This window comes from Trachypithecus francoisi, unplaced genomic scaffold (assembly GCF_009764315.1).
Source record: "Trachypithecus francoisi isolate TF-2019V2 unplaced genomic scaffold, Tfra_2.0 Lachesis_group0, whole genome shotgun sequence".
Taxonomy (NCBI): Eukaryota; Metazoa; Chordata; class Mammalia; order Primates; family Cercopithecidae; genus Trachypithecus; species Trachypithecus francoisi.
In genome coordinates, this window is record NW_022681453.1 from 96,291,556 (window position 1) to 96,311,323 (window position 19,768).

The 19,768-nt window shown below is 34.0% G+C and overlaps 1 protein-coding gene across 3 annotated transcripts in view; it reads right to left on the reverse strand.

Annotated features, from left to right (window-relative positions):
* EPHA3 (EPH receptor A3) overlaps positions 1 to 19,124 on the reverse strand; it is a 372,676-nt gene extending 353,552 nt beyond the window's left edge. For all 3 annotated transcript variants that reach the window (XM_033211572.1, XM_033211571.1, XM_033211573.1), the window contains exon 1: positions 18,909 to 19,124. In XM_033211572.1, the coding sequence (XP_033067463.1) occupies positions 18,909 to 18,996 (88 nt within the window). In that variant the 5' untranslated portion in view covers positions 18,997 to 19,124. The remainder of the gene's footprint in view (positions 1 to 18,908) is intronic.
* Positions 19,125 to 19,768: the final 644 nt, after the last annotated feature.

Below are 19,768 nucleotides of genomic sequence, written 5' to 3' on the forward strand. Positions count from 1 at the left end.
AGTTCTAATGATTTTTAATCGATGTTTGTACACAAAAAGTAAAATATAACATGTATATGATTGCCTTTTTAATATATTATTAAAGGAAGATGGAACATTGTTTATTTTCCACACCGAATATTAATTTGTAATGGGTTAGAAAATTAAATATAAAACAGCATTTCAAATACAATTAAAAACAAAAGGTTCACTTTGTCTATAAGACCTATTAAATAATGGAAACTATGATTTTACCTCATCTTTCTTCTAAATTAGAAAAAAAATTCCATGATTGACTAATGGAGGATGTGAAGGAAGGTTACATAAACTCAGCATGCATTATTAACATGAACCAGACCATGAAAATCAATAAATACAATAGAAAGGAATCATTTTCAGGGGTTACATATATACACACACGAAAACATAATGTAAATACGTACACTGCACAACATGTTCTCATGTTGTTTATAAAGTGTTTCCTGATACATGAAAAGCACCATCCTTTTAAAAATCATCTCAAGTAATTTTTTTTTGCAAAGCAAACAATAATCTTTTAAAATGTAAAGAAAAATAAATTACATATTTGATAGACTTTAAAAAATCATTTCTACTATTTTTTGTGAAGGAAATATTAATCTTATAAAATGTTAAGAAAAATAAATTACATATTTGATACACTAAAAAGTCATCTCAACTATTTTTTGTAAAGGAAATATTAATCTTATAAAATGTTAAGAAAAATTAACTACATATTTGATAGACATTAGATTTCTAAATTTTCAGGTAGTACTAAAATTTTGATTACTTCGTTAGTTGATAAATACATTAGGTGGGTAAAAGTAAGGCTCTTGATCATTACAATGTAAAAGAAATACAATTCTCAAAGTTAGATTCTTTAAGTTTTGCTAGTGAAAGACAAACATAAACTTTACCTTTTACATTATAATTCCTTAATGATTAAAGAATGTTTTCCCAATAAATTAATCCTAATGAGAAGTAACTGCATTTAGATTAAAACAGAAGATAGATAGCCGCTGCATGGATTACATAGTATAATTTCCATAATTGAATTGTTTCCCATGATATCAGTTTGGAAATTAACAGTATGCTTAATTATATTGCAATTATCTCTGGAAAATAATTAAAAACCCTCTACCAATTAATCAATGTTATAGATTATATTTCAGATCAGTGTTAGAAAATTTTTTAAAATACAAAAATACTTCCTCACCTTCAAATTAAAGGATATTACCAACATTCATTCTCATAAAAGATATACCTAGTTCAATTGTTAGTTATTTCATACCAATCATTTAATTTCTCTGAGCTTTATATGGGATTTGCATAGTAGACATCAGCTTGCCAATATGCATAAATTATTAGATTATATTTGCAATGTCCTTAGGGGTTTAAATGGCTTAATGTATCATTGTGTGTAGGTACTAATTGCACATTACTAAATGATAATTATATGTTACTCCACATGGTAAGATCAATCACTAGTTTAATCTCAGTAACCAGAGTGAGGAGAAGAAGATATGGTTATTACATAGACTCCATTTAGTAAATTACTTATTGGAATGTAGGTTATCAGCTAATGAACCACCATATCCTTAAGTTTCTTCTGATAATAAGAACAGTGGAAAAGAACTGGTCTAATCACATCAGCATTTGGTTTCTACTCAAAGGAGAACAAAGAAACCAAAATAAGTTAGACCATACAGTCAATTAAAGTAAGTGTAGATTAATTAAATTTATTGCATTTACTCAGAAATTAAATTTTTAGTGTACTCCATTTAGCACAAATGAGAAAAACACAATTAGCAGCATTACTTCTGACTGATTCTATTGTCTATCAATTAGATCAATTAGAACATCACAGCAATGTTGCTGTGATGTTCAAATACCATAAATATCTTTAAAACCACGATGAGTTTATAACATGCTGTACAGACTCCCTTCTTGTAAATTTAATACATTAATATTATTTGACAACAGTTCCATTTTGACTTCTGAATTATATTTATAATTCAGTTACATGACCTAAATACATGACCTAGTAGAGTAGAATACGTAACTTCAAAACACATTTTAAAAGCACATACTTTGGATTTATAAAGTCCCTTTTGTTTGTACCCAAATAAAAATAACACCGTCTAAGAATTCTAAGTACGTTAAAGTGAATGGTTACTTAATTGGGACTCCCAGGATACAAACCTCAAATCTCCTGTGATCCATTATAGAACAGTTGGAGTATATAGCATAATTGAGGTAAGAAAAGAAAATGAATGGAATTTCAAAGTAAATCTGTGAGGGATTTATCTGCATACATTGACTCAATGTAACATTGCAATACATACCTTAAACCCCACACTGATACAAGCAAGAACTTTGGTTACTAGAATGCTGTCCCCTCTCTAAACATATGCAGACCTGATCATTTCCTTTCAAACGCTAGGACAGACAGGATAGTCTGATGAGTTGTGACGTACAAATACAATACTGTGGACTGAATTATAATTGCACTAGCAATTGGATAGTTTATTTCAATTGCTGGACAATGTGAGTTCACAATGATAAAATCTGACAAAACGAAAACTTACTTAACGTTAGATAGGAACATATGCATGACTTCATTCTTTAATGGCTATCTCATGCCGGTTATTCATCAAAGCTGTAAGTTACCCCTTCCCAGATTTCATATTCTAATGATGTGATTGCCAAATATTTTTGGTGTGTAACAGAAAACACATTATTTTGTTAATTTTAGAATATTTTATATTCAAAGAACTATATGGCATATATTAACTTTTTTAATGAAAGTGATTTAAATTGGAAATGTTTATGATGTCATTATTCTATTTAAGTTAGTAAATAAGTTAAGTGGAGTTTTTCTGGGCAAAAATGAATTTGGAAATCATCGTCTTATGTATCGATGGATATGGTTCTAGGTTTTTCTTCTACATGTTTTACTGCCTCTAATTGCTTTTAAATAGAGATGTATGACTAGAAGGGGCTTATGTTCATAAGAAGGGGAAGGTAATCTTTACTTGGACTGTTGATTTGGCTTTCAGATGGGCACTAAGTTACTGAGATCTGGAAAGAAAGAATCATGGTTTCTGATGTAAATAAGCTGTAGAATGGAGTAAAGGAGTAAGAACAAAGTATAGTGCCGGGCATGGTGGCTCATGCCTGTAATCCCAGCACCCTGGGAGGCCGAGGCAGGCGGATCACCAGAGGTCAGGAGTTCAAGACCAGCCTGGCCAAAATGGCGAAAACTCATCTCTACTAAAAATACAAAAATTAGCCAGCATGGCGGCACACACCTGTAGTCCCAGCTACTCGGGAGGCTGAGGCAGGAGAATCGCTTGAACCCTGGGGGCGGAGCTTGCAGTGAGCCGAGATAGCCCACTGCACTCCAGCCTGGGAGACAGAGCGAGACTCCGTCTCAAAAACAAACAAAACAAAACAAAGCAAGCAAACAAAAAAAAGAACAAAGTATAGAGCAAATTGGCTCAAATTGTTAATAAGTACTTACGGAAAGGAGGAAACCTGGATGTCATTTCTGCCACTGATTTCTACGGTTACATTTCCCCCTCTGTTGGATTGTGGGATTAAGATTCCCAGAGCCATCCTCTGTCTTCCTTTCCTGTCCTCTATCACAATGGAGAGACTCAATCAAAAGTCCACTCCTAGTAAAATTGCTCATTAGTATTGGCAGTGTCACAAAGAATTGCCTATTCCAATAATTTACATCATCTTTTCTTCTTAGTAAAAGGAACAAACTAAGATTTTTTTTTTCAAGTTCTCAGTTACTAAAATAAGGGCTTGAAACAAATATTCCCAGTTAGTGAGGGCAGATTAAAAATGTACAAGTTTCTGCAGTTTTGATTTTTAGAGAATTATTAACATATACAGGTTTTTAAAGGACATTTCTAAATTCTGATTCATAGTGGCTACTTGTCCACTTAGAAAGACTGAGAATGAAACTAATATTTACACCTTGATTTTTAAGTGCTACAAACATGCAGACAGTTCTAAAAGGTTTTTAAGATTAAATGCCACAGCTTTTTACTGAAGCAGATATTTCCAATTACCTAATAATATACCCATAGGCTTTGTGGTAATGCTGTAGTTGCATTTTATGAAACTGAGTTATAAATAATTATTAAACAATCATTTCAAGGTGTAGGCTTTAATGGCTAAAGAATTTCAAACTCATATAATAATGCACAAGTTCTCTTGTAAAACCTTCAGTTATAAGGGACTTTTATGACCAAGTACAAATAACTATAAAACCACTACAATAGAAAATAAGCCCATCCTTTGAATACATCTTGTTTTTACTAAAGAGTAATGACAGTTTCTTTCTATGCACACCATCACTGTAATTGTCCCAGCCTCATTTCACAAATACTTATCTTTATCATTTTCATCACTGTTTATTATAATAAGCAGAATAACTTTGCTCTAGGTTACAGGACTACACAGAGCTCTTTCATCTGCTTCTAAATATATTTAAATGTCACAAATTGAAGAAAATGATACAGAAAGAAATAAATTTTTTTCTCAGTGTTATAATTCTCTGTGTAGTTCTCTGGTCAAACATAATACAGAATTAAGAAATCGACAAATATTTTCTGATAGGATTCACCAAAGCTCAGCTTTTCTGTTTTACTGTATGCACCAGAGTATGACATTGAGAAGTTTAGAGAAGATAGTTTTTTTGATGTACTTCTGTATTGCAACAACTTTTATCTAGTGCACTTGCATATTCTTAATTTAATTGTTCCTGTGGACTTCCTATTTGTATTTATTTATTTTCTTTCTACCCAAGCATTATTTTATTTTATTTTATTTATTATTATTATTATTTTTGAGATGGGGTCTCCCTGTGTCGCCAGGCTAGAGTGCAGTGGCACAAACTTGGCTCACCGCAACTTCTGCCTCCCGGATTCAAGCGATTCTCCTGCCTCAGCCTCCGGAGTAACTGTGATTACAGGCGTGGGCCACCACGCCCAGCTAATTTTTGTACTTTTTAGTAGAGACGGGGTTTCACTATGTTGTCCAGGATGGCCTCGATCTCTTGACTTCGTGATCCGCACGCCTTGGCCTCCCAAAGTGCCGGGATTACAGGCGCGAGTCACCGGGACCAGCCAAAATATTTTAATAGATCTAATCAGTATTTTATTTCACAGATAAAACATTATAAAAATATTGTACTATAAACGAAGTCAACTATTATGCCTCAATTGTGTGCAGATAAAAGTTCCTGTAAACTGTGTTAAATTTAGCAGCATTTTCTATCACAGAAATTTTAATTTATGCAATTTTTATCAGATGAACAGCTAAAATTAGAATGTAATTTTTTGTTGTTGCTTGTTTGACATGGAGTCTGGCTCTGTCGCCGGGGCTGGAGTGAGTGGCGCGATCTCAGCTCACTGCCAGCTCCGCCTCCCGGGTTCCCGCCATTCTCCTGCCTCAGCCTCCGGAGTAGCTGGGACTACAGGCGCCGCCACCACGCTCGGCTAATTTTGTTTTTGTATTTTTAGTAGAGACGGCGTTTCCCCGCGTTAGTCAGGATGGTCTTGAGCGCCTGACCTCGTGATCGGCCTGCCTCGGCCTCTCAAAGTGCTAGGATTACAGGCGTGAGCCACCGCGACAGGCCGATGTAATAATTTTTTAAATGCTGCCATGTTAAACATTGTTATGAAAAAACTTTTTTGTCAGGTGATATTTTAACAGCCTGGTTATGTGATATAAGAAGATTTCTGCCCTTAACTTACTCTTTCTCATTAGCTTTTTCTCCTGGGCAATAATTTTGGATTTATTTCTATCAATATCTTAGTTATAGAAGAAATTGCAATTCGCTGTCTCATCTCAATCTTTGCCAACAGTAGGGGGAACTCCTTGGAAGCAAAACGGAGTCTCACAGTAAGATGAGTCTGTGTTTTTATAACTAGAGTGACTCAGGAAATAACGTAGAACAAAATTCTACTAGAAACTTGGACACTTTAGTAAATGTCAATCCTATGCTGTTTATAAAGTGTTGAAATTTTCTTTTTTCCTCTTTTAATCAGAGAAATATAAACGTCATACTGATACCAAAACTATTATGGGACAAACAGGTATCAAGATATCAGTAGGAAACGTGTTCTTATAACAAAATAATCCTTTCACATAAATGAGTTGTGATGCTCTACTGCCAGTGAATTTTTAGTACACTAACAGCCTGACTTAAATAACAGCTCTTTGTTTCTCTCCATTGTTAACTGATATTATGAATCATTCAGACAAGTAAAATGTGTCTCCCAAAATGTAAGTTTCTAAAACTAGGACATTATTATGTAAACAGCATTTTATTTTTCACAGTTTTGCTTTTTAAAGTGTTCCAGAAGTAATAGAATGACTTGTTTACATCCAATTCAGAGAGACCTTTTTGAAAGATTAAAAAGTGAAAAATGAAAACATATTACTCAATTATGAAATACAAATAGTCATTAAGGGAAATAGCAGTTTAAACTACAGCATATGCATTTTGCCTTCACCCCATAAAATCAGTCTATCTTGGTATTTAAAAATAGTATTATCATGAAATGTAGAATATCGACATCCAGATAGTACAGGCTCTCTATTCAGTCAGAGTTTGACTGTTGGCTGTGAAAATAGAAGAAGAAAATTGACCTACAGAATAACTGTAATATAATATTTCCTTTAGAAATAAAATTGTTCCTAGAAGTCCTTTGGATATAAAGATTCAAAATTCTAGCATAGGAAACAAAGAGTGTAGTGATGAGTCAAAAGTAAGTTTGAATTTGAAAACATCCTCTGGATATTTTGGCATCCTCAAACACACATGTGCACATACATACACATGTATTTGTTTTGAAAGAACCCCACTGTAGAAGAAATTGGTTTCCTGATTAAACAAATTTCTGGAAAACTACAATCAGAATAAAGCTTTGACTTCATCATATTCTGCAGAATATCTGGATTGTCTAAAATCTCATGTGTATCATTTATTCTGATCGTGACAATACAAATTTGACTGACATCTACAAACATAGGCACACACGATAAACAAACTCTTCAAGGTTTGTTTTTGGGTCTTTATACTGGTCCACAAAGGATCAAATATGGTACCACATTCTTAGCAGTTTATTTCAAAACACTAGTATTTTCCTTTACATCTTAGGAGCATGGTGTCAATGGAAAGCATCAAACTCCGCACTGGAATAGTCAGAAAACTTTTCCTTTATTGATGAAAGAGATGGTAGAATGCAAATAAAGACCAATGAGGTATTTTTGGGTAGTGTAATCATAATAGGAATAGCATCTACAGAAGTTTTTATTTGGTGATGGTTCTATTTTGATATTCAGTCATGTGTGTTTCCAATATATTCACATGCACTCACACAGAATTTACATCAGTTTAGGTATGTGCTTAATAAGAACTGTTTCTGAATATTTAGTTATTGTGGACATGCTTAAAAATGTGTCTTTGTTATATATTCATTTAAATTATTTTTAAAGTTACATGCAGTTAAAAATAAATCTGGGTTAAAATTATCCCCACCACATGAACTTAAGCAAATCAGTTAATCTCCTACTCCTTGTTTTTAGGAATTTATTATTATATTTTACCTTAGAAAAATTTTCCCTGTCTCTCAGAGACTCTGTTCTGGTACTTAAATTGCACCCTCCACCAAAGATTCATATCATATTTTTCATAATTCTCATACCTATAACAATTTTTATTTAAGTATTCATTTTAGATTCATTTATCCCATTGAATTTGACATCTTCAAAAGCACAGAGCATTCCAGTCCCTAGCATTTTTTTTTTTCAAACTCCAGTGGGTAACTAATCCTCAGGTAAATAGTTTGATAAATAAACAAACACAAACAATAAATTATTATAATATGAAAGGTGACTTATTATAATGTAATACAAAATTAGTTATATATCAACCTTTTTCTTGACTCGTTTTAATGATTCTTAAACATGTGTCTTTGTCATTACATTTAGTGTTCCAAAGTTTTCACTAATAGGGTTAGGGTAGTAAACCTACTACAAACTTGGCCAAACATTAAAAAAAATAAAATAAAATGCTGAGTTAATTTCCAAAGGATCACCTTTGGAAAGAAAAATTTAAAGGAATATTACTAATTTTATATCTTTTTAGTTTTCTTCCTCTCATTTTATATTTTTTGTGGGAATATTAAAACTTTTAGTATGATTTAGAACATTACTTTCAAAGGTAAGAAAAATTTTCCTTATTCAATGTACAAATGTCAAAGACAAGCATTTGTATCTGAAAATATAGAAAGAAACACCATTGTTAAGCATAGATTAACTAGTTTAGTCACATGAAATACCATAATTACACGTGGAAATTTCTTTTTCAGAGAACAAGGACAATCAAATCATAATTTAGATCAGAAGTGTCAAGAATACTATAATAAAATCTCTAAGTTTATCTTTTTGAGTTATCTAATGTAAATGAGTATTAACTTATCTACGGCAAACCAGATAGTAAAAGCAAACCAAGAGAAAAATATTAATTCCTTTTTACTGCCTCTTTGAAAATATTTCCAATATTTGGCAGTTACTAGATTTGGTGGTGTTTATAGATTTCATTAAAGAGTAACCACTACACTCCAGCCTGGGCGGCAGAGCGAGACTCCGTCTCAAAAAAAAAAAAAAAAAAAAAAAAAAGAGTAACAATCTGCTTTAATTCTAGTTCTACTTTTCTATGATGCTGCCAGTTCTTTTATTCTGTAAGAAAGCAAAATCTACCATGATCAGCTGTGACTTATTCGAGGGGGATTTGTATATAACTCTAGCCTTTTTGCCACCTTTGAATATTATAGATGATTAGAGAACAGTTGGGGAAAATGAACGAGATTAGATAGTGACAAATAAATCAATGGTTGTTTTTGTTTTTGTTTTTTTTCACACCACATGTTTATAATTCAAAAAAATAAAATTTTGTGCCATAGAGAGGTCAAAAGGTATATATTTATTCATAAAATTTTGCTTACAGTTTGGGAATAGCTCAGTTTTGTAAGAGGACAATTCTGTTGGTGATATAACACACCACACAGTGCTGCAAATAGACTTTTCCTGTGAGTGGTGTTTTGCTTACCCAGAGGATTAGTTAGATAATCCACATGGAAGACATTGCAAATTAGCTTCCCAGACTTTCCCTCAGTGTGAAGACTGCCATCATATGCAATGCAAGACTATATCCTTTTAAAAGCTATACAGTTTTATTAATTGCTAAATTGGGTTTGAAGATCAGGAAATAAACATATATTGACTACTAACAAGCTGCTCTGTGTTTCCCTTAGTCAATCTGAAGCAGATAGGAACTGTTACAATTTCCTGTTGATTGGAAATCAATCAACTTTATCAGAGGCAAAAAGTAAAATTTTAAAGCCTTATATGAGGCAGTTTACACTTACTGGACCTGTAGAGCTTATTCATCTATTTTTCTTAACTATTAATTGAAAAAACATACATTAACCTTCTCAAAATGAATGCATTCAAAAAGCAAGAAGAAACAGTTTTGATATTGACTAAATAAACCTCTCGGTAATAAAGTTAACCCACAATTATCTATTTGCTCAAGTCCCTTTTGAGGCCCTGCTACGTAATCAGTCAAGATTTTTGTCTTAAAAGGGAAGACAGCTCAGTTTGGAGTCTTTAAAGTCAGTTTACATTTGCCTTGATATGAGAGAGTTCTGAAAACCCAAAGATAAATATAAAAAAATCAAATAATAGGGAAATGAGTAACAAATATGAATATAAAAAATCAGGTAATAGGAAAATGAGTAATTGACATGAATTCTCTAGAAGTAAGAGGGAAAAGTTTGTCGCTAATTCTTCACTTTTGTTCATGGAAAACATGCCAATAGCTTGAAAGACTGGCTAACTCTTTGGGAACATAACGGATAACACATTAGTCTTTTCTTTTTTTCTTTTTTTTATGTTACAGTGAAGAAAGCAAGATACTAAAAGCTGCTTTCTGCTGTGGAAGCCTGATGTCATCAATATGCTATTTTTGCTCTTTGCCAGGTTAACAGAATTTATTGCAGCAATTAATGCAAAACATATGTGCTGAAATACCCACATGAAAAATATAATTGCCCCCAACTTAATTTGCTACCTTTCAAAAGCCTGTTTTAGCTACCTTTTCTCAATGGCTGCAGTTAAATAGAATACAAGTGTTTATGAAAGAAGAGCTAAATCACTAAAATTTATTTTCTCGTCTTAAGTAATTAAAAATTATAGTTTAAGTGGGGGAAAATTTCCACAGAGACTAAAGTCTAATTTTTGGACCATGTTCTATTTTCTATTACTGACCTTTAAGACAATTCCAATTGTTAATTAACACTTCATTTTTATTACACATAACCCTAAATAATCACACTCTGGTTATATTGATAATTTCCTCACTATCTGTATGTATGGAATGCTTGACAAAATCTTCTCTCCAGGGTGAGGAAAGGAGTGTTTGGGTGTCATAGAGGTAAGAACATGTGAAGAAAAGTCATCACAGATATTTTTATCTGCTCTTCTGTCTACATCAAATTCCTTTAACTTAGTTTCTTAGTGGGTTCCCCACCCATGCATGCAGATAATCATAACTTATGAGTGGAACCATTTTATAGTTCCAAAGTACTCTCATTTATATGGTTTCCTTCAATTTTTCACTACAAATTTCTGATTGTTTCTAAATTGTCCTTGCAAAGTCAGAAGACAAATTAGTACAGTCACTGGGATTAAGGTTGAGAAGCTAGTGCTTTTCCTGACAAGGATGCCTCCCTAGTTCATAGGCATTTGTGTCTAGAAGAAAACATATGAGGTTAAAATCAAAAGACAAAGACAAGAGAGAGGGGTTGGCTTAGTTACTACTTTATTAGGATCCATTTTCTCAGTTTCCTCAGTTTAACAATGGGAAATGTCACATTACCTATTTTAGGGGTGCTTTAATGATTAAATGAGGTTCAGTAAGTCATGAATGATAATGTAACGGAAAAATCTGTTTGCCAGCAGAACACTGAACAATTATTTTCTCAATGTTGAACATGGTACTGAGGATATATTAGTCTTGAAGTCTACAGGATTTAACAATACCATCTTTTATGAAAAACACTGAAGTTCTAACACAGCCACAGAAGCATCAGGATCATCCAACCACCAACCTATCTCGATAGCACAGCTCCCAGAAACTCTCTCTGGCCCATTACCTACCCGTACTCCCAATACTGGAAGAGGAAAAATCCTATTTTAATAAAAGGGTGTCAGTCAAACACGGGCTTTGGGAGAACACAGACAACTTTTGAATATGCACGGGGCAAAGTTTACCGACACCCCCTCAGCAATTACGAGGGGCCTAACAGGTGGCATTAGCAGGTCGTTTTAAAGAAAATTTTTCTAAAAAATAAATTTCTTCATTTTAGTCTGGCGACACCAAAAGAGTTGAATGTCCAAAAGATGAAGAAATAGTAAACGGATAGGGTTAGAAATCAGCAAGCTGGACAACAGGGCGTATGAGGCAACTCCTGTGAGTCTCAACCAAGCGCACCCAGTAAGAGATGCTTTCTCAGTCCTCCAGCGAACCTTGCAGAATATCTCCTTCCCTTAGCTGTCACCTGGTGAACCCATGAAAATGGATGGAAAAGAGATACAGCACTTCCAAACATCAAACTGAAAAGCCTAGCTGACGGCAATGTAAAAGGCGGCAGGACGATGGTAGATCCTGAATCAAAGTCTATTCCTCAGGTCAGGACCTGCCAGGCCAGTCCAAGGCGCACGGACTCTGGCGTCTTACTGACGCCCAGGTAAGAAGTGTCCAGGTGTTAAGGAGGACGCCGTGCTCTCCCAGTGCCAGCAGATCCGAGGCAGCAGGCAGAGGGCGCACGTTTGCCTCTCGCGCGCTCCAGTCTCCTCCCGGCGCTGGTGTTCGCGTAACTTTGCACCTTCGCGCTCTGCTAGCTGTAGCCTACATCGCAGAGCCTACACCGTCCGCCCAGAGGCAGAAACCCGGAGCAAAAGAGCATCAGACTGCTCTCGCCCACCCACCCTACCCCGGGACGGAGGCCGCGGCACCCTAGTCGCGCTCCGGGAACTGACTTTGGCAGCCAGTCGCTGAGAATCTCCTGCACAAAGAACCCGCTGGCCTCCAGAGGGCTGGGACTGCTTTATGCGCACCCGGAGATGTTTATTTATTTATTTATTTAAATCTCATCTTTAATTTGATGCGGAGTGAGTAAGCAGTGAACTGTTGAGAGACACGGTTGTTTTCCCTTTGCACCAATGAGCCTGGACCTAGTGGAGAATAGTTTGTGGTTAAGGCAACCCTGACGGTGGGTGTGGTGGCAGCAAGGAGCACTTGCTCATCTCTCTGTTGCCACGTTACTGTCTCTACCCGTACAGCTCTGCTTTGTGCTAAAAATTTCGCAGGACACACTTTTGTAATTTAATGAAGATTGCTTTATTAAATGTGGGAAGTGTAGGGCGAAGAAAAAGAAACGCAGTGTCCCCTCCTGTGGCCACTCTTGTCCATGGCGAGGAGTATTCACAACAGTTTGTTTGTGCAGTGCTGCCACTTGCTTTCCTCCTCCTTCCTCACCTATTATTCTCACTTCACCATGTTGGTTTGGATTATGTGGATTTTCACCCTTTGCTTTGACTGGAACAGCGGGACATGGTTTAGAAAATGAAGGGTTGGGGGATGTCCACACTCAGGGCTTCCAGTTTAATAACATCACTCCAAGTTTGAGGCTTTATTTGCTGAACTGGTTTTCATTCCATCCACCCCTCCACATGCATTCGTCCAGACATTCAAACGGGGAAGCATTTTAGCATTTTTTGGCTGACACTCTTAAAACTTCCCTGGATAAAATATTTTCTTCTGGGAAACAATCAGAAGTGTGTAAACTTGAGAAGAGAAACAAAGAAATGCAGCCCCGCCCCCCAACCCCAACCTCATTTTAAGTGTGCGGAGTTTTTAGGGATTTAATAAAAATTGATTAACCAGATGTTTTATGTGATAAATGTCTTTCTTTTAAGCAAATGATTTATATATTAACATTGGCTTTAAAACCTTTTCTCTATTTCTCCAGTTTTCTAATCAACTTTTTAAATTTTCACTTGCAAAAACTTTTTTCTTTGTAAACGACAACCCTCCCCTCTCCTCTCTCTCTCTCTCTTTTTTTTTTTTTTTTTTTTTTTTTTTTTTTTTTTTTTTTACAAAGGAAGCTAGTAGGAGGCAAACTAAAACTTGCTGACTTTCAGACTTTTCCTGGAGAAAACCTCCTGCCAGTTTCCAAGAACTACCTGATACCAAGCAGCTGGGAACAGACTTAATGAAATCAAGCAAGTGGCGCACATGTATCCACACCCTGAACACGTTGAGGGATGTCTTCCTAGGGGGATTGATTTGTGACTTGGAAGACTTTGCATTTTATAAATGTCACAATATTGCTTTTCCTAATATTTCTAAAGTTGTTACAGAAGAGTTAGCTAAGGTTTCCAAATTTTTGAGAAGTAAATTTCTAATCCTGGTTTTCTGTATACCTGGATGAATAATATAATGAATGTTTCACACTACTGGTCAACCCTTTATTTAAAAAATCTGTGGAAAGCTACTTTTGTACTTGGTAAAAGCCCTTTATTGACCCTCCCTGATGATAAGATCCAGATCTCTGAAAACAGAACCCAAAAGGAGACACCTGCGTCTGTTCTTCTACATCTTCTCTCAAACATGAATTAAAGGAACAAGGTTTATTAAATATTTTAAAGAAAAAATGTGCAGGTTAAAAAATAAACAAATTTGAGGATCTTGACAGAAAATTACTTGTAAAACTTAATGTTCTTCAAGAAATACACGTTTCCCCTTATATCTAGTATTTATGCCAAACAGAATCGTTGAAAAAATGATTCAAATAAGAAGTAGCCCAGATCACAGATTTTTTTTTTAGTAAACGTCTATAAAAACTTATCGAGTTTGATGATTTGAGGAAAGTTTTATTGAGATTTTCCTGAAGGTCTTATGACTTGGAAAATGTAACTCTCAGGAACACTTTTTTTTTTTTTCCATTTGTGTTGAAACTGGTAAATCAAATATATTGTGGTAATATATTTTGCCTTTAAAAATCCTTTGCAAAAGTAACTATTTGATATGTAAATATTGCATACATTTTATTTCAAAAAAATTTTGAATTTCTGAAAGGATTTTAACATTATAAAGAAAGTTATTGTGAAAAAGTATTAAAAATATTGGACCCTTGGAGAACACACCAAAATTTGAATGTTAAATGTAGGCAATACATAAAGAATGTTACTAAATCATTTATTTTATAATAAACTTATTAAGAGCAATATGAGATTACTAAGTTGTTAATATAACCAAGGAGCCAGCCATAATTAAATTCAAGAACTGAAAAACTTTACCTAAAACTTCCTAAACCTACTAAAAAATGTTAAAAATAACTAAGATCTGATTCTGTACAATATTTCGTTTTACAATTTTATATTAAAGTGTTTTTCATTATAGTTCCCAATTTCTAGTGTTTCATGGAAAGACAACTTTATATAAAATACAACCATGATCTAACACGTGGCAATGGTGTTTTCTTACATGTAGTTTCCCTTTTATAGGTCCAGTCACTTCTGAGTTAGAATTATATCCAACTAACTTTTAACCTTAAAATAGGCAAAAAAAAAAAAAAAAAAAAAAAAAAAAAAAAAAAAAGGAAAAGAAAATCCTATCAACTGCGGTAACAATAATAAAAAATATATAATTAAAAATATTGATAGTTACAGGTGAAACTTTTGTATTGATAAATCTATTGTTATTACTAGAAGATGTAATATCTAAATAGTTTATAATTGCTCAGTTATGACAAGGACTGGAATAGTGTGATTATGAAACATAAAAATAAGGAGATTGAGGTATCCGAGTGAACATTTCACCACTCAAATTATTATTATCAATACTAGTCTTTACAACGGTATAGATTCAGAACGAATTAATTTCGTGATAGATTTTGAGAGGTTACAAAAAGTTTCTTTAGGACATTCAAAATATTATCCTAGCAATTCAGATTGTCAGTAAAAGCTTAAACAAATTTGCTGATAATCCTGTTAATGACCTAGGTCAAGTGTTAACTGTTGTGGGTTATAAAATAGTGAAATTAAGGTTTCTCCTACCTTCAGGCAAATAGCACAGTTAACCATGGAGGCGGGGGGATGTAGGGGTGAGCTATTAGGAGAGCTATTAAATTACAAAAATGTATAATGCATTCAATTATTTAGTCTAGCATGATGAAATGCTATTAAAAGCAAATGTAAACCCTCTTTCAAACCAAAAAACGTATAAAGATGATATGATAGCTTAGTTCTCTATTAATGTTTTAATCACAGTGTGTTCTTATTTGAGGAAAAGTGTTTATATATGAAAAGTGATGCCAATTTATAGTAATTTTTAAAAATGAAAAAGATTGATTATTTTCTCCAACATTTGCCTAATACTCAAAGGGAGGCTTATAATATTCATATGCAGATTTTACTTTTAAGTTTTAAACAATCACATAGTTTCCTCTAGTATTTAGAATATTTATATTTAGGGAAATGCATTTCACAGAAATAGTGTCTTAGCTACTCAAAAACAGTCTTTTAAAAAACTAGTATATAAATATGAGTATTTAATTTTATTCACTTTTATTTTGGATACTTTATTTTCAATATAAAGAGCTTTCTAGATAAATGTTAATCCAATTTATGAACTCTTTTGGATAGAAAAAGTGATTTAGTGTATTATGTACCGATGAATTAATAGTGCATTGTACTCCAGACTGTCATAAATGTATAAAAGTGTTTAAAGAAAGTACTTTTACCAATTCTGAAAGGGTTGAAGTAACCATAGTTGATAATTTTATTTTATATCCAGTTTTAACTTTGTTCCAATGTTATTTCTGTTTACCATTAATCATCCCTCTGGTATGGAAACTAGGAGTAAGTATATGAACTTTTAAAATAATACATAGTGTAGCAATCCTATGTTGCCATGAAAAACAGCTGATTTCCCATTAAAAGTCTTTTCTTAAGCCATGTAAACAGAGAGATCTGATAAGAATTTAATAAAGTTTTTATAAAGCTCTGTTTAAGTATATAGGTCAATTGCTGAGTCAAGTGATCAATGGAATTATGAATATCTGTTATCATTGATGAGTCTCTATTATCACCTGGAGTCATTTTCTTGAAAGCATATAAGAAAGATATTTGTAAATATATTAATAGAGGGAAAATTCAGATTAAACATTTTCTAAGTTATTTTTCTTATCAGGGATCCATGGCATTTTAATATTGATAGTTAATGATTAAATCTCAAATTTAAAAACAAATCACACAACTGCAAATGTCCTAGCAATTGAGTCAATGGCCTGGTTTTGTTCTCTTTTGGTTCTCTTATGCCCAACTTCATAACAGATCGAAGACTATATTCTAGTAAATATGTTCTAGTAAATTTCTCATACCTTTTTTACAGCGTTGAAATATTTCAATTATAGTATTTTAAATACAGTCTAGTATTTCATATTTCAAATTTAAAAATTATATCAGAAAACTACATTAATATTATTTTAAAATCACTCCTCTCATATATACATTTTCAAAAGAATTGCTTTTTATTTAAATTACATTGTTAGAAAAATTGCATGGAAATCTGGGCACATACTTGGCATTTTCACTTTTCATGTTATTCAACTCAACTGAGAGCCAAGCTATGGATTAATATTTAAAATCTCACTCAAGTATTATCTAAGTTAAATCATCTTAAATTTGTTTCAAAGCTTCCCTTCATAATCACGGGAAGGAAAAGAGACACTACCCATAGGATACAATCTGGAAAGAATAATCCCATGAACGATGGATAAAATTTTATCCAAGCATATTAAATGTAATTATGTCAGCTTTCTGAATGTATTTACCTTTCTATATACATATTGTTAATGTGTACCTGTCTCTATAATTATGCACATTATATCCCCAAACATACATGAGGTGAGGCTTTAAAGCAATTTGCATTTGATTAACTCTGTATCATTAAATTAATACTGATTAATTTTACGTAAGTGTGAAATAGTTTGGTGTCTTTTTTTTTCTCTTGCAGTTTACTTAAAGATTATGTTTTCCACAAAAATACTGACTAATTACCACATTCTTGTGCATAATTAATTCAGTAATATCCATTATCTACATAGTTCATAAATATTCTATCTGGAAAATATAATTTATCATGGCAATGTGGGAATTTTAACACTATTTTTCTAGTTATTGTCAATATTTTAATATCTGTGAAGGACAAAAATTTTTAAAACATTAATTTTAATTTATTGATATGTTACCTAGTGTACATGTTACCCATTACACAAATGAATACTCTTACCTTTCATTCAGGAAGAATGATTGACTCTTACTTTCAAATAAATATTTTAATTTGGGTTGTAAAAGAAAAAGTCGTTTGTGGGTAAGATCATTTTCTTGATCTTATAATTTTAGAATTTTTATTTTCTTACTTAGAAAAAAGATTCAGAAAATTTAATGAAATCTGCCAAATTGATAAAGGCAGTCAGTAAGGAAGGAGATAAATTACTGCTCTATTAGCAGTGAAAGTAGGTCACCGAGTATCAGGCAGTTTTTACATTTAATAAAAAACTTTCTAAATGTTTTGTTTTTGCTTGTGTTTTTAAAATTAAGGTACACTCTACAATATACAACAGTATTGGCTTGACAATATATTTTCTAAGGAGTGATGTATATAACATGACGTTTGCACATCAGTTGCTCAGTATTGTTAACTTGCAAAATAAATTGCTAAATGTTATTGTTGTAAGTTCAAAATCACTGAGAGGAAATTAATGTTGTAAGTGTGGCTTTAAACTAATCAATTATTTAGAGAAGTTTGTTTTAAGAGTTAGTGACTGCATTCACAAGTCATTAGGAATAGATCACAAAAGGTATATAGGAGAAAGAAATGTATGTATTAAGTACACAATCTTATAGAACACATTGGTGTCCTTAACATTAGATTTGCACTTTAACCCATTGAAAAGGAATTAATGCTCATTACGAGGATAATAAATAACACAACATCAAAGAAATGCCATTTGCTGCATATGAACATTCTCTCTTAATCTACTATTCAGTTATTTACTGTATCTTCCCAGGAGCTATTCACTATTCATTAAATACATTCTCCTATTTGTATAGAAGCCTTTAAACAAAGAGAATCCAACCTAAGCTTATTGTAATTCCTGCAAATATTACTTATGTTAATGTGGCATATGCTGCTCATTAGAACCTGTACCACAGTGCAAACCATTGCCTGGTGGGATACACACAACTTCAACACAGCCACGCACCTCCGCTTCGACAAACTGATTTCCCTTTAGTCCATTCATAAATGCCATGATCCCAAGTAGGAACAACCTGTCATTACCTTTAAATATACTAAAGAGTCTAGGAAAGGAAGGCTGAATTTTCTTTCAAACTTCTCGGAGTACCACATGGTCATAATTAGAAAATAAAATACTGCCTTGGCTATTTGGCAATTAACATAACTGGGTTGCAACGCTGGAGGATTTTCTTTCTTTCTTTCTGTTCAAATTGGCAAACAAGGTAATTGCTCGAATTGGTATCAAATTAAAAACACATTTTCAAGGTTTAGACCATCTAAAATTATCTTCTGAAGTGTTTTAGAAGAGAGTTGGAAAAAAAAAAAAAAGGCACATCTTTCGTTCACGCTCCGCTCTATTCGGAGGCACCTTCCCGACGTGCAAGGCTTCGATGAGAACGTGCTTTGAAGAGCGTGAGCCCGCGGGGCAGGGCTCCGCGCGTCGCGGTACCTGGCTTACCTTCATTGGAAGGCGGCGGAATCAGTTCCCCGAAGCAGTTGAGAAAAGAGCAGCTGAGAAGGAGGAGGATGGAGAGGTGACAATCCATGTTGCTGGTGCAGAGGGCAGTGAGAGGAGCATATCTCCATGAAGCATGCCACTGATGTGAGGGGGAGCGCTCTGATTGTTGGAGAAGTTACCATGCTCCGCTCGCAGGCTGATGTCAAGTTTGACACTGGAGATAAGGAGGAGTCTGGCTGCCTTTCCGCGAACCCCGCTCGGGGATTTCCCTGGGTCCTAGTGCCGTCTTCAGCGGGCGCCAAAGCGGAGCGGGATGGCACGCTGCTGGCTCTGCAGCCCAGAGCTGCTCAGGAAGGAGACTGGGTGGGAGTGGGGGCGTCGCCCATGGGACAGGAAACACAGAAGTTGTGATGAGTCTGCGATGCTGAGGAAAATGCACCCTCTTTTGTGCTCCATGAAAAGTAGCTATTTTATTGTTTGCTATCCATGCTCTGTTGCTTAACTCACCGAAGAAATCAGAGGCTTGATAGGAGTGTCATATGGCAGTGTGAGTGCAAAAGGAACTGAAATGCGAGAGAAACGTGTGTTATTGAAAGAATAGCAGTCTTTCGTTAAAAAGTCAATCGTGTTTGTATAATTGAAAAAAATGATTATAGTTATTCCTTTACTGTGTTCAATGTGATCATAACTCTGTGAGTTCTTTGTGGTTCAGAAGGACACTAATACACAGCCTGGATCAGATGGTCTCTGTATTTCTACACCCAGTGGTATCGTGGTTTTTTATTAGATCTGGCACAGTGATTTTCAACGCACATAGAGCATACTTTGTTTTTTTTTTTTTTTTAAACAGGGAAGTAACC